The following is a 16,212-nucleotide window of genomic DNA, read 5'->3' as shown; positions in this document are numbered from 1 at the left end:
CATAAGATCATATTCTGGTTTAATGTTTTGGATTTATACATTCTTACCACTGTAAAAAAAAAAAAAAAAAAAAACCTGAGGTACTAAATTAATTAAATTCGCATAGCACCTTTCATACATTGTACATCTTAACGTTTAACATATGTTTTTTCTTTACATTGTGGTCATATTCTGTGTATAGTGGTTTAAGTAAATATGAAATAAGACTAATATTTAATGTTTAGGCTAGATATTACAAAACCTGAGGAAAAAAATGTTCATGTAGATGAAAATCATTTGGTCAGTATGCTAACAGTGGTTAATGAAATATACAGACAAATGTAACATTTATTTTGATGAACTTAAGTTAAATCTTTGATGGAGGGTTGTATTTATGGTCTTTATTATTTTTGTGTAAATATTAAATTGAGAAATATGTATGAGTTCTCCAGGTTTCAAGGAATCAGGACCCACATTCACTTGTGAAAAGGCAAATGCCCTGAAAGGCTCTGTTCACTGCATACTTGTTTACAACAGTGCTGCGCTCAAAAGCTGGTGCTTTGCAGCATGCCATAGGCCTTATAGAGTCGAGTAAGAAGCTCACTTTTCTCATTTTCAGGAAGGAAGCAGGACTTGGCTGCATTTATATTCTGTGGGAAGGGAAGCAGACGGGATAATTAAAATCATTTTCTCCATGATATTTGGATCTTGGATCTTGGTGATTTTGGCATTGTATCTCACCAGTCCCTTGAATTCTTCTTCAGTGAAGCCCATGTATTCCTGCGCCACCTGGTAGTCTGAGTTCAAGGTGGAGTCAAAGATGGTAGGATCATCTGTGTTTAAGGAGAAGTTGGCTTTGTCCTTCTTGAATCTGAAACAAAAAAGGGCTTTCCTTTCACACTTCCAATTAGTTAACCCTGGGTCAATCTAAACCCGGGTAAACAGAATCCTTTAGGGCTTTTCACACTGTGCTTTTAACCCCATAAGGAACGTTTCGCACTTGTAATTTAGAAACGAGTTTTGTAGTGTAAGAATGTTATGGCGAGATGCTTAGCTACAGACATATCCACTGGCTTTGGACAGTCACAGACATGATTTTTTTTTTTCAGCGTTTCAGGGGACAAATGTCAGATATGCTTAAGCATTCTGTCATTTTTAGTGTCGCATCTTATGACATCACATCCTGTTTTTGGTTTGCTTAGATTTCTTTAGTCCGTGTTGCGTTCATATTTCAGTCGAACCGCACCAGAGTTAATTTGGAAGCGGACTGAGACTAATTTTTTTTCTGCGATCTCGGTCCACTTGCTTGGTGTGCACTAAGGTTCGGATGACAGTGTTAAAGGGTTAGTTCACCCAAAAATGAAAATAATGTCATTAATGACTCACCCTCATGTCGTTCTAAGCCCGTAAGACCTCCGTTCATCTTCGGAACACAGTTTAAGATATTTTAGATTTAGTCCGAGAGATTTCTGTCCCTCCATTGAAGCTGTATATACAATATACTGTCCATGTCCATAAAGCTAATATAAACATCATCAAAGTAGTCCATGTGACATCAGTGGGTTAGTTAGAAGTTTTTGAAGCATCGAAAATACTTTTGGTCCAAAAATAACACAAAATAAGACTTTATTCAGCATTGTATTCTCTCCCGGGTCTGTTGTCAATCCTTCACAGTTACGCTGATGGCGTAAGACGCTGATGACGTGTTATCTGGTGCGCCCCTAGCTTCATTTATAGACTGAGGGAAACGCACGCTGTAAAAGTGTCTCATCCGCGACATGCACATTTACGCACCATTAAAAAAATGATATCCACGCAAACAATGTAGAATAGCTTGAATATAGCGTGCGTCTTCCTCAGACTGTAAACGAAGCTCGGGCGCACCAGATAACACGTCATCAGCGTCACTGCGGAGTCCTGAACGCAGATTGACAACAGACCCGGGAGAGAATACAATGCTGAATAAAGTCTTATTTTGTGTTATTTTTGGACCAAAAAGTATTTTCGATGCTTCAAAAACTTCTAACTAACCCACTGATGTCACATGGACTACTTTGATGATGTTTATATTACGTTTATGGACATGGACAGTATACTGTATATACAGCTTCAATGGAGGGACAGAAATCTCTCGGACTAAATCTAAAATATCTTAAACTGTGTTCCGAAGATGAACGGAGGTCTTACGGGCTTAGAACGACATGAGGGTGAGTCATTAATGACATTATTTTCATTTTTGGGTGAACTAACCCTTTAACAATGAACTGTTCAAATGAACCACTCTAACAGAGCAATCGCACCGAGTTTGTTTTAATCAAACAAAAGCTGCCAAGTGTGAACACACCCTAAATTACAAGTGTGAAACGTTACTTTACCTCTAAAGCTCTAACATGAATTGCCAAGTTTACTTCTGAAATGTGGCATATTTCTGAGTGAAACACAGCAGTCAATTATTACAAATGCACAGCCTATTTTATTTTATCCTTCGGGAATGGATTAGATGAAAAAAGTGGACGTTATATGCAACAGAAAAGTCAGACTGAATGGGAGTTGGCTAAAACAGTGTTAAAATAGCTATTTGTTGACATCAACAAATATCCCAAATGGCCTGACTGATGGAAAAGTGGAATAACTTGCACCAATAGATCGTTCACAATAAGACCAGGAACATGCATTAAGAAAAATGAAATGAAGTAAATAAACCTATTCTCACGTGATGAGAGGATGTTTAGTGAAGTCTGGGTCACAGGCTCCAGTCAGTCTGCTAGAGATAGGACACGTCTAAAACAAGAACACACACAAACGCCATCAAGATCACAGTGACGATGAACATTGTGTGCATGCAGTTAACCTCCTTTAAACATCTCATAAATATTCTGGTAGCAAAAATCTAAATTAGTACACTGACAGACTGTACAGCGACATGTATAAACACAGATGTTAACTAAATTGTCCACTAGAGGGCTGTATGGGTTTACATTTCAGGAAATATTCCACTCCGTGTTTCTCAGTCCCGTTTCTGTCCAGAGCCCCATAATGCAACTTTCATGTCTCACTAATCTGACACTCCCAATTCAGGCCATGGAGCACACAGCTAATGACCCAACGAGATGTTACATAACGAAGATATCAGGGTAAGTGGCCATAACCTGCAATAAGATCAGGTTATCATCAAAATGCGCAATATACTAGCGTGTGTGTATGCATATGTGTATATATGTATGTGTATACAGCAGTCAACATTTGAAGTGGATCAAAAAAGTTAATCAAAGTTGTCCTAAGACCAGAACGGGTATTGTTCAAAATTCATGTATATCTTTGATGAAAGGTTTTGATCCACTTCGTGTGTGTGTGTGTGTGTGTGTGTGTGTGTGTGTGTGTATGTATGTATATGTATATGTATGTAGAAGTCATTACGGTCATTTAATTGCAGTTACTTCTGATGTAATTGGATTACCATAAATACTATAGACTATTACACAATCCTATTTAAACTATAGTGGATTTAGCATCAGAATTCAACAGCTAATGTAATCTTTTCCGTTTAAATACTTTGGTCAGTTCAAGAATAATTAATGCAATTTTATATTATTTATTTGAAAGAATTAAAACAGCAGTTTGATGTCTATCCTTGTATTGTTGCACTGGTCGATGCTGATATAAGATTTAGCAATGGATTTATATTCACACTACTGTTCAAAAGTTTACATTTATTCTGTAATATATTTATTTGGTGCTCAGGAAACTCTTCTTCTTCTCCTCATTATCAATGTTTATACATCTTTTTATATACATTTTCTTTAGGATTCTTTGGTAAATCGAATGTTCAAAATACCATTTACCATTTAAAATCGAGATCTTTTGTGACATTATAAATGTCTTTACTGTCACTTTTGATCAATTTAATGCATCTTTGCTGAATAAAAGTATTAATTTCTTATAGTGAAATAAGTTCTGAGAAAAGCTTTATCGTCATTGTTTGCAAATGCTACTTTCTCATTGGGCCATTATTGTATACGTGCACTTTGACCAAGACTGGAGTCCAGTGCAACATGCAGATCTATATGACGCATTGTAAAGTCATGTACATTAATGGCATTTTTATCAGACTAATGATGTACATTTATGTGGGTGTGTATCTCAAAGTGATTTCTGCAACTGTCAGAAAGCTGCCATCTACTCTTACCTCAAAATGCATGTTTTGTTTGAGCAGTTGTTGGTACAGCGCTGGATCTTTAGGCGTGTTGTATCCATGTCCAATGCGTTCTGCTTTCAGAACGTCCACAGCCTGCAAAGGGAACATGCATTATGGGAAGGCTTGGCAGAAATATTCAGATACAAGTTTTTTGTGTGTGGTGACATTTTGAAAAATGAGCTGAGCAGTTGTGGTGTTTTCTCAAATATCTGCCATATATGATTTAGTACTTGGGAAGGAAATGTAGTTCATAGACAGCATTTCCTCACAGAATCACTCTAAAGCTGATAGTTCAGAACAGACACCGCATTGTTACACAATTTTCCATCTGCACAACAGAAAGCAGATGGACAAACACTGTTGCCGTGCGAAGCACATTTTGTGTGGTTGGCGTGTTCTTGCTGAATTCGATATTGTAAATGCTGGGTAAAAGGGGAAACATGTACCTCCTTCACCACACTGGCAGGGCCCACTTCTCCTGCATGCACTGTTCTGTGCACCTCGCTTCTGACTGCTTCCTGTCAAAAACACAACCCAGTAAACTCACAGCTAGAACACTGCCTGTTTCTCTGCAGATGTAGTATCCGAACACAGCACTGCAGCATCTCCAGTACGTGTTGTGAAAAGATATGGCTTTCAAACAATCTTCGGTTAGATCATGGGTTGACTAAAAGCGTGTTTTGTTTCCTGAACATCTCAGCTACAGCTCTTAGCACGCTAATGGTACAAACAGATGTCTGTCTGTTATCTAAATTATGGATAATAAGAGTTTCCAAATCAACAAAGTACAGTTAAATCTCTAAGTTTTAAATACATAAACTAATCAAATAGTTTTACTATGATGTTAGACTTGTACATGTAAAGTCCTTCAAATATCCAAAAGTATTACCATTTTTTTTTTCTTTTCTTTTTTTTCAGGGAAGTCAAGGAAAAGAAAACCTTGACAAAACTATTTGTTGATAAGACATTATCATCTATGTTCTTTCAAATTCAGTGAATCCTGTGCAGGCAATTTTTTTTTTTACAATTTTTAACAGGCATACCGGTAATAAAGATGAGTTTGTCACTGGATTATCTACTGAGAAAAATGCAGCAGTGACATGTTTATGGTTTTCCATGCTGGAAACAGTTTGCAAATGCAGCTTATATGAAGTATGCATATGTTCTTACCTCAAACGCTCTCCTGTGTTCGGTGTTCTCACACTTTAGGGTTTCATCTCCTGCTAGGTCTATTGCAACAACTCCATCTTTACAGTACTTCTTACACAGCTCGACCACATCCATAGACCAGTCTACAATGACAATAAGCAATAGATTATAAAGGTAATTGATTTGGGTGCATACATGCATACATACTGCCTGGCCAAAAAAAATAAAAAAGTCGCTGTTTGGATTTAAATAGACAAATATAACGAATACAAATCGGAGTTAAATAAAAAAAATGTCCAGGCAAGTTTTTTAATGGCAGTGAATGGCCGTTTCAGTTTTGACTAACACCGAGAACAATAACTATAACAATATCTACTGTATACTAGCATTCACATCAGCGAACAATATCGTTCTGTTTATTATAGGTGTGCACAGCAGTTTTGTCCTCTGTCGCTTTAAATACTCGAGCTCTAAAAGGAGAAGAGATACTGATTGGATGTCAAGTTTTTATTGTTCATCAGCTAGAATTGTTTTTTTCTGAAAGTGATTCCAAGAAGTTGTTTCTCTGTGCTGTTATCGTTATTGTTGTGGTGTGGACTTTTTTTGAAAGAGTTTTTTTTTTTTTAATTATGTCTTTATCATTATCGTTATAGTCCTTGGTGTGAACGGGCTTTTAGAATGAGTTCTAAAGGATTATGTGACACTGAAGACTAGAGTAAAGGCTACTGACAATTAAGCTTTGCCATCACAGGAGGAAATTACATTTTAAAATATATTTAAATGGAAAACAGTTATTTTACAGTAAAAAAAAAAATCGCAATATTACTGTTTTTAGTTTTGATTAAATAAATGCAGCCTTGGTGAGCAAAAAATACTTCATCATATCAACCCCAAACATTTCAAAGGTAGTGTACATGACAAATCCGGTGTTTCAAGGGTTACTTGAATAGTGTCTGTATTTACAAAACACATTGCACATGAATCACCAAGGCTTCCAAATTCACAACAGCATTTCCAAACGGCCCATCGTATTGAATTTAATATGGGAACAAAACATCTGAGCTAATCTGCAGGAGGAAGGTTTGGCCAGTGGTGTGATGATGATTTAACACCATTGGTCATGGCAGAGAGCGGCTGTGGATTAATGGGTTTTAAATGAAGGATGACAGTCAGGCGTATCCTGTCAAACACACAGCACACTGGGTGGGGGTGGTTGAGGGGCAGAGGTGAGAGGTGAGAGTGCATTACTTGGCATGTGACGCATGCAGCACAGAATGGACCTGACTTTAGTTTTGAAGGCCTTCTCTCCCTCCTTAAATCCCTGGTTCACCAGGTCCACCACATCATCTGGAGTGATGTCTCCTCTGGGAGGAAGAGAGAGAACAAAGCCAAGAACAATGTTATTGTGAAAGAGAAAATGCAAACCAACATGATTATTGTAACACATAAGGACAATAAACAATGGACGCAATAAAACAGCAGATATGGTACACGTACGGTTTTTGATTCCATTGTATAGGATCCACTCCCTTGTTGGCCAGTAGATGAGGGCTGTATCTGGCTTCAACATAAATCACTCCCTCGTTGGCCTTTGTCTCTACAAACTCATAAGCTATTCTCTTGATGGCCTCTCTGTCCCCTCTGCAGATGAAACATGCAACAGATAAGACATCATGACAAACAAACAAACCCCCTACCCGAATAGGCCTTGTGACCTACAGAGTCACTCCATATCTCTGAGGAATGTCACGGACTCATAAATGTTAAGAAATATATGCTATATGTTAGAAATTGCTGAACGAACAAATTGGCATACACGTATATCCAGGGCTTGACATTAACACCCGCCAAATGCGGGTGGAGTTCAGCAGTGGAGTGTAACCAGCCACTTTGATAAGTTGAATTTTATATATAATATACATTTTTCAATTGTTTTCTTTTAAAAAGACATCTGAAATAATAAACTAAAGCCGGGGACACACTTAAGGACTGTAAGGCTGATTATGAATGTTATTTGATACTTCCGAGTGATCGTGCCCAAACGTGCCGAGTCAGAGACAGTCGCGTTCAGTCAGTGTTCACAGTCTGTGTTTAAAATCTGCTCCAGTCGTTGGAAACAGTCTGTAAGTGTGTTCAGTCTTCGAATGTTTCAGCTAGTCGTTAAGTGCGTCCCCGGCATAATTGCAATGTAGTATTGTCAAAAATAACGATTTTCTGATACATATTAATACTGAATAATCTTAAACGTTTTCAATACTCATTTTCCGCAGAATAGATATATGGATTATACGGTTATGTTTTAATTTAAAGTAAACGATTGAGAAAGAAAACACGTGTAACAGTATAATGGATACGTGTGTCAGGTCTTAAAGTGACGGCAGTCTATACTAATATACCTGCTGCCAAATTATGAGATAATATAAAAAATATCTATATGGCAGTTTTCATGAGTCCTCGTAACTCAAATAGCTTAAAAAACAATGTTTAGGGATAGGGGCAGTGTAAGGGGATAGAACATACAGTTTGTATAGTATAAAAACCATTACGCCTATGGAGAGTCCTCATAATGTAGTTGCACACAGTGTGTGTGTGCGCATTTTCTGAGAAATGTTGTATTGTGACATTTCTCATGTTACGGCCTCCTTAGAATTGCTTATGTTGTCTTTTCTAATTTTTAAGTTTATTCTGATAAAAGCATCTGCTAAATTAATAATTTTAAAGGTAATGAGATCATTGGAAAAACACATCAGGCCTACATGATATCTCTGGTTCTTTTGCTTATGAATGTGTGATTTGATTGATTTTTCTTTTTCATCAATGGACAAATATAACACTTGCTTTAAAGAGACGCTCTGTTAGAAATGGCTGAATTGATTGAATAAACCAAATGTTTGAAATGTTTTATTTACACACTCATAAAAAGAAAAGTTTCTTAATTGCATAACCGTGTTCCAATGTTCACTTGTTCCAAGAACACCCTCAACTGCAAGATAGCAAAGGCCATAATCATTTTTACAACTCCGTAATACTAACGCTATGATTCTTATTTTAATCACCTCACTGGCACGGATATTTTTTCCGTTTTTTTGTTGGAGTTCCCTCTCTTAGTCACATTACGCTTGAAAGTACTAAATAAAAGTGCCATTTGATTGGAGCAACAAAGCATGTTTCCAGTTTACACCACATGACATGCATTGAGCCTGTTTAAAGCACAGGACAATTTAGAGTCTAGTGGGTGCCAAAACAGCCAGTGAGTTCCCTGTGTTGTTGTGGGGGAGGCGCATGCTGTAAACAAGGCCCTTTTAAAGCTTCCGAGGACTAAAGGTTCCTTTTCAATGAAGCTTGTCAGCTGCCGGCCCACAAAACTGCTGGCGGCTCTGCTTTTCATGTCTTCGTGTCAACGCATTTATCTCTCATGTTCATGAATCTGAGTGGAAACAAGTAGAAAATGTCACATTATCTGACTCTTGTTTAAAGGATTGTGTGCAAAGACAACAAAGCCTATGCCAAAGGTTATATGTCCGTTGCTATAGCGACACATGGTGAAGCTGTGACATGAGCTGCATGTAAAGATGTACGTTGGACATCAGAAATGACACTATGGCCTTGAGGGTGTATCCACCACCAGGCTCACTCACTCACTTATTAACTACTTGAGCGATGCTTCAGATATGTGTGAAAAATTGAGTTAACATCCGTGGAATTCATTATTGACTTCCCTGTGCTGAAGGACTCATCAGTATATGGTGCCCTTGAATCATTTGATGCATGAGGAACCACATTTTTTTTCCTGATCTAAAGAGAGTAATATAATATACTATGAAATCCCATTACATGCAAGATCTTTAAGCAAATCCACAACACAAATTATTTGAAGTCAGCAGATATTTTCTCAACACAACTACTTACGCAATGACAGGCATGAAGTGATTGAACTTGTCAAGGAATTCTTCAAATTTTTTGACCGGGTTGTGAACTTTGCACCGGTCTCTCATTTCATCCTCGCCGCTCACAGGTAGAGTGATTCCCCGCCGCCTGAGACACAGTTACAGCAGAGAGCAGTGGTTAGAGCTTTGAAAGTTTTAATGGAAAGACCACAGAGTTGCCTAGAATTACAATATCCATTTACCTAAGAACATATGGTGCTTTTGGTTAATTATAAAAATTCATTTGAAGCTTATCCGATAGCCCAGGTCAGGGTTTTTTCCCCACATGAAAACCACTCGATCCCCGCCAGATTATTTTTTATTTCATGAAAAAATAGGATAAATCAGTATTACAAGCTGTTTCTTTGCATTTATTTTGGATTTATTGTCAGCACTGGGCTCGCAGGTCACATGGGTATAGGGTACTTTGTACTGTGTGTGGATGACCGTGTTTGTCCGCCACCACCGAAGACCAATTTTGACCAAATTTCTAAATTCAATTTTCATTGAATTCAAGGACTTTAATCCTTGGCTAAAAACACACTAAAGCAGGTCACAACTTTATAGTTCACAGCGACCATGGGCTGACAGGCTTCAAAAATAAGTCTAGACAATCATTGTAAGTAGTTCATATTTGATTTGAGAGGTACAGGTAAGATTAGCCGTTAATAATGACATAAATGTGGAATTCTTCCTTTTGGCTTCAGGCTTGAAATATAACACACAAATGCTATTTTAAAAAAACCCCAATAATAATCAATATAAGTAATTAATATACTATAGACCATATATATAGTAATATTAATATACACTATTATTATAAATGGTAAATATAAATTGTATTAAAAAATACAATTATTATAAAATAATACTTTCTGTAATTCATAGAAAACACAGCAACAAATGATTAAACAGTCTTTGGGATGAGCAAATAATAATAGTTTTCATTATTTCTTCTGAGAAGCTATGAAAGACATTCTAATGGTTTCTTATAGGATATTTAAATGAATGGTTCTTAGTGTATTTATCACCGTATGTAATAGGAATGCATGTCACTTACTTTGCTACATCTATAATGGTCTTAATTCGAATAGCACCATCAAGATGCACGTGTAGCTCAACCTGCAAAGATAAAGGTGCAGCAATAAAATACATCTGTATTTCAATAGGCTCTTTCACACCACTGAACAACATGTCACAGTGCATTATAGAGACACTTTAATACCACAGAGCAGAAGCACATTTGTCAAAACCGAGCTCAGCTTTCAGCCTGTCGTATTCAAAGAGTTAGGGGAGTCTCCTTGTCACGCAGCTGTGATATGCTCCTCGTGAAGCACATCTAGAATGTGGAATGCACGACTGGGTGAAATGAGTTCAGCGGAAAGACTGGGGATGCCAGAGAAGTGAATGGCTGAGATGTACTGAGAGTATGGGGGAGTTGTCCTGACAGATGACCAAATTAAATTGTGACCCCATTAACCAGCAGCTGTGAAACAAACCGCAAGGAGGATAGAGGCAAACCATAAAGAAAAAAAACCCATGTGGCATCAACTGCTCTCATAGTGTCACGTGACGCTATGAATACTAATGATCAGTTTAATAAACACACAGAACAATCTAGAAATGTTTACACGAGAACAGATGAAAACAAAGGGCTTAAATATATAGGCCTGGATGATTAACAAGACAAGGAACATGCAAGAACTAATCAGAAACACAAGGGGCTTTCGCACCGGAGGAACATTTTCATAGTTCCAATAGAACTATTGGCAGAAGTATCCGTTTTTTTGTTTTTTTGGCGTGTTCGCACCACAGGAACTTTGCACGACTTTAGTTCTAGGAACTCCTTTTGGAGGAACTATTTTAGCTCCTCCTTCAGAGTAGGGTCTACCAGCACTATAGGAGGAACTACCACAACACTCTAAAAAATGCTGGGTTGTTTTAACCCAATTTTGGGTCAAATATGGACAAACCCAGCCATTGGGTTACATTTTTAAATAGCATTTTTGATTCAAAGTTTGGGTTTGTCCAAATTTGACCCAACATTGGGTTAAAACAACCCAGCATTTTTTAGAGTGTAATGTTATGCTGATTGGCCGAACGCACACGAAACACCAGCACCCGCCATTTCTAAACACACAGATTATAGCCGATATACTTACTCCAAAAACTAACTCAAATATATTAACACAAAAATACTTTGTATTTAATCTCACTTTATTAACCAATGTCTTTGCTGCTGACATTCAATGATTAATTCCATCACACCGAAAATAAAAAAAGACTTAAGATAAACATCACATTTGTGTTTCTTTCTTTTTTTTAAATTGCTGATGTAAGAGTGTTAAACTTTCTTCTCATGCATCTTTTTCTTCAGCGATCCAGAATGGCGGCATAACTGAAAGGTTTGTTTGCAATTCCTTCAGCCTGAGGCTAATTTATTTAATTTTTTCATTTGTTTTGGTGTGAAAGGGCCTTTACATTTGCCAAAGATGGAACTTTTGTGTCCGATCCCAGCCCTGGTGAGAAGAAGTAACGCAAAAGTAACGTAAAACGTAACTTTCCATTAAAAATTAACTAACACAATTCGTTACTTTTTATGGAGTAACGCAATATTGTATTGCATTACTTTTCTCAACACTGAAACTAAATCATAAAGAATTCACAACATTGTATTACAATAGTTGACTAATTACAATGTTATTAGCTTGGATTTTTTTTAACACCAGTGTGTAATCTGGTGGAATGATCTCCCTACAGAATGCAGAATCCCTGACTACATTCAAAAGACAACTGAAAACTCATCTCTTCCGTGAGCACTTGACCTAAATTATTTAAAAAAAAAATAGTTTTCAGGCATTGCTATTTTTTAAAATAGCAATGCCTGAACTTTGTATTTTGAGCACTTCTTGTGTTGTTTTTGCCTCTTCACGATGACTCGCTTGCTGTAGTCCTCAGTTGTAAGTCGCTTTGGATAAAAGTGTCTGCTAAATGACTAAATGTAAATGTAATCAGAGATCAATTTTGGGGAAGTGGTAAGTTTAGGAAATGATTATGAGAGAAAAGGGGTGATAGGATCATTGTGCAGATGTGTAAACAGCTGCGCCACATCTTTGACCAAACTGCTCTACAAAAAAACCTAATGGCTGTTAAGTGGATCATATTTTCTCAATGCAATAATATACATGAGATGAGACCACTTTCAAACAGACCTGACCCTCGTGAGCATGATAGGAACCAGATCTTGAAGACATCAACACTGATTATGCAGTGTGATCTCCAGGGACCAGCCAGACACAGGGAGAGTATTAAGTCCCTTCCCCCACTCCCAGAGGAAAAGGTGGTGAGCAACTGCATGTAACATTTACATGAAATGATATCAACACCTTCAGCTCAATGACGGAAAAACACATGCTTTGTTACTTGAGGCGCCTGATAAATCTACACAATCTCAATGCAAACTGGCCTTGATACAAGCAAATAAAACTATTCTTTACATTTTTTTTCAGAACAAAAGTACATTGTCAGTTGCTCTCTCAGCCTAAAGTGAAGCTTTAGAGTCTATAATGTTAGAAAAAAGCGAGCTGCACCTTTGAAAAATATTAAATAAAAAATTGTGATTCATTTTCAGGTTTATTAAAACCATTTTCTGCAAGACACTGTGTGCTTTTGGCAGAACTAAGCAAGGATGATGTCACCTCTAGTGCTTTCACTTCATTGGTCTATAGCTCAGTTACTAGGATCAGGTTAACAGAGCACAAGGCCCAATGGGACCGCAGCAAGTCAATACTTTCTTCAAAAGCTCACTAGGCTGCATTGGTCTTCTTGCAGTCGGTTTAATTCATAAAATAAACAATTTGCTGAATATAAAAGCTTCCAAAAGCATGCATTTATGCTGCAAAGCATTCTACAATATATGATGAATAGTTTCTCACATGCTCTACCACGGTTATTTTGCCTGCCATTATGTGAGCCATGTTGCTGTGCTCAAATATCAAAAGAAAGACTTTCAGTGGAAAACCTGTCTAGTCAGTACAAGTTTAAGTTCCCAAGTGCCAACCTCTTTATACTTTAACTGATTCATATGTGCATTGAATACGTATGGTGCTGTAGTTTGTTATGCTGCGTAGTTTGTTATCAAAATACTGTCCTGTTGTTAAGGCGTTCTTGTGTATAGATGAATCATTCGGTTGTTCTTAAAATGTTGCTAATATGTCACTCAGACTGGATAAAGCACTTATTGTTCATTGGCAATTGTGTGTGTGTGTGTGTGTGAACTGTGTGACCTTTCTGTGTTTCACTGTATAATCATGTATACACAGTCTTGGGTAGTTGATAAATTATGGAAATGAATGCCTGTCAAGTGCCACTTAATCTGTTGAATTTCTCATTATGCAAGTATAATGAAGGGTGAGATTTAGTCAAGGATTGGTCCATTTTTTACCACCTACAATGATTACAGCTCTTTGTTAGTTCTATTACAAATTACTATCTAATTGCCCTCTTGAATGTACATTTAAACAACTGATTAACACCTTTTGAATATGTGTTTACAATGAGGCATCTCAAAAGAATGCTGTGCATTGCCAGGGCAGATTCTCACACCATGTTGCTGACAAAGGTGTGGGCTTAAACCTAATTAATATGCAATTCTCAAAGAAACTTTAAGATATGTGCATTCAAAATTATTTATTGGCTAGCGCACAATCACAAAAGAAAATGAGAAAAAAAGGTGGCAAGGGTGTCACATAAGAATAGGCTTGAATTCTACTTTCGGTGATGCAGCTGTCAATCATCCACCTGCACATTGTAATACAAGAACAGTATAGATAACTTTTCAGTCAAATCTTTCACATAGTTATTGACACTTCCACAGATTATTTGCTTATCGGCACCGGCACGCTTTTGGTATCAGTTCTCCAGGCTGCTTGCTGAGTCAGTGCAATAACTCCAAAGGGCAGTTACAATGCTCTGTGTGTATCTCCCTGGAAGGCAGAGAAGTGTGAACATTATCCTGGAGCGTTCTCTCCTTCATCGCTGCTGTGTCACTGTATGTGGCCAATGCATTATGTGCTTAACACACATCACTGTTAGAATATTGATGCACCAGCTTGCATCACTAATATCTCCTATTCTTAAAAAGGTGTCTCTAACTATTTTGTTTCCATTTTCTCATTATAATTTTTTTCTTCCTTTTTTACTTAAAATAAATTAGATTTTTTACACTTAACCTTTACCATCAAGTCTCCCATTTTTATAATTATTTTTATTAGCATATTATCATTATTAAGCAACAGATTAAGATGACTTTAGGTATTGTTAGGGTATCAGGACATAAATGTTGGCATTTTATGTGGTGATTATGGTTTTGTGGGACACACATTTAAAAAAAAAAACAGCATTCCACCCCAAATGCATATATAGACTATAAGAACAACAACAACAACAACAACAGTAGTCTAATGACACTAACCTTAGGTTTGTCAAATGCTGGTTTTCCATTCTTTTCAGCCATTGTCTTGACTCGAAGAGTAAGTTTGTCGTGATATAACTTGAACACACACACACACACACCGGAACCTGTCAGCTCAAGCAGCGAAGTTCAGCTTCCCCATGCGCGTTACTATTATACACGCGCGGACAAAGAACACGCCTTTTTATGATCAGATAATGTAAGCAACGAACCCGCCTCTACTTCAGCGTACTATAATCCAACTAAACACGCTCAACTGGTTAACAATAACCGAGCTACCACCAACAAGCGCACCTGAAGCCATGCGAAGAGATTAAACCGGAATCCTATTAGAAGCTTTTAAGAAACACAGTAATGGCACATAGATACAGACGCGACGCGACACACTAGAATGCTGATGCAAGCGTCGGAAGCGTTCTATTTGCGTCGCGTTGCGCGTTGAGGTGGTTTTGGTAAAGGTTTACCAAACTAACGGTTTGCTAATTATATTTTATGTCAGTATAGGCATCTTTACACAGCCGAGTTAAGTTATTTGACATAAGAAAGAGTCTGGTCAGTTTCACAACTTAGCCCACTGTTGTGTAAAGACTGAAAGTTAGGCGAATAGATTGTTTAACCCAGCTGCAGCATAGGCCTACATTATTAATGTAGCTTAGGCTATTAATGTACATTTAAATAGCCTACTAAAGAAAACCAATCGAGAGTCCATAAGAATAAGAATGATAGGTATAACAGGCCTACCCAGTTGTGTTCAAGATCGAACCGTTCTTTGATCTTTCCGATTGATCTTTTGAACCGGATCACAAATTCGGTCACGAATCAGACTGAATCGAGCGGTCACCGAGCAGAAACATCTTTTTCGGTCATGTCCGATTAGTACATTTCCTAAAAACATATGAGCTGAATACATTTGGAATTGACAGGTGGACTGAAAAGTAAAAACAAGAACAGTATAAGTGTTGCAAATAAAGGTTAGCCTACCTATCCCAGAAATCTGTTGACGACTCTTGTATGTCAGTTTTGTGAAAAATATTCTTAAAAGGTCTAGAAATAAACTGAAATGCAACAAACTAAACTTGGTTGCCCATTCTAACAAACTAAGTTGCCCAGTCCTATCGGATTTTTTTTTTTTTTTTTTTTTTTTTTTTTTTTTAAAGGGAACTTAAAAAAATCTATTCACGGAAATTCACCGTCGACCCAAAAGTTAAACAATGGGGCCTCCTCGTGTGGATACAAGCGCTATCACTCAAGTCAGTCAGTGTATCCCACAATACTTCAAACAGACAAACTATTTGAGATATTTTGGATCCAGAACCAGGATTTAGTTTATTAATTATTTTATATTATTGTAATTTGTTGTTAAAGATGATTTATTTACCAACTGGGGCTGAAAATACACTACTGTAAGGCATGTAAACTGCATGGCTTGCAGTAGTTGGCCACTAGATGTCAGCAGAACGTCATAGGTGAGGAGGTGCATTTATTTCGTT

The 16,212-nt window shown here is 37.3% G+C and overlaps 1 protein-coding gene across 1 annotated transcript; it reads right to left on the bottom strand.

Annotated features, from left to right (window-relative positions):
• Positions 1–386: 386 nt before the first annotated feature.
• Positions 387–15,127, bottom strand: ada (adenosine deaminase). Its single transcript, XM_079588547.1, has 11 exons — positions 14,723–15,127; positions 10,310–10,371; positions 9,233–9,358; positions 6,821–6,964; positions 6,572–6,687; positions 5,345–5,466; positions 4,621–4,692; positions 4,166–4,267; positions 2,693–2,760; positions 721–850; positions 387–629 (listed from the first exon to the last, which is right to left on the bottom strand). The coding sequence occupies exons 1-11, from the start codon at positions 14,762–14,764 to the stop codon at positions 525–527; spliced, it is 1,089 nt and encodes a 362-aa protein (XP_079444673.1). The 5' UTR covers positions 14,765–15,127; the 3' UTR covers positions 387–524.
• Positions 15,128–16,212: the final 1,085 nt, after the last annotated feature.

This window comes from Phoxinus phoxinus (assembly GCF_949152265.1).
Source record: "Phoxinus phoxinus genome assembly, chromosome: 18".
NCBI classification, from domain to species: domain Eukaryota; kingdom Metazoa; phylum Chordata; class Actinopteri; order Cypriniformes; family Leuciscidae; genus Phoxinus; species Phoxinus phoxinus.
The sequence above is the reverse complement of the archived record's forward strand: the minus strand, read 5'-3'. Positions and strand labels throughout refer to the sequence as shown.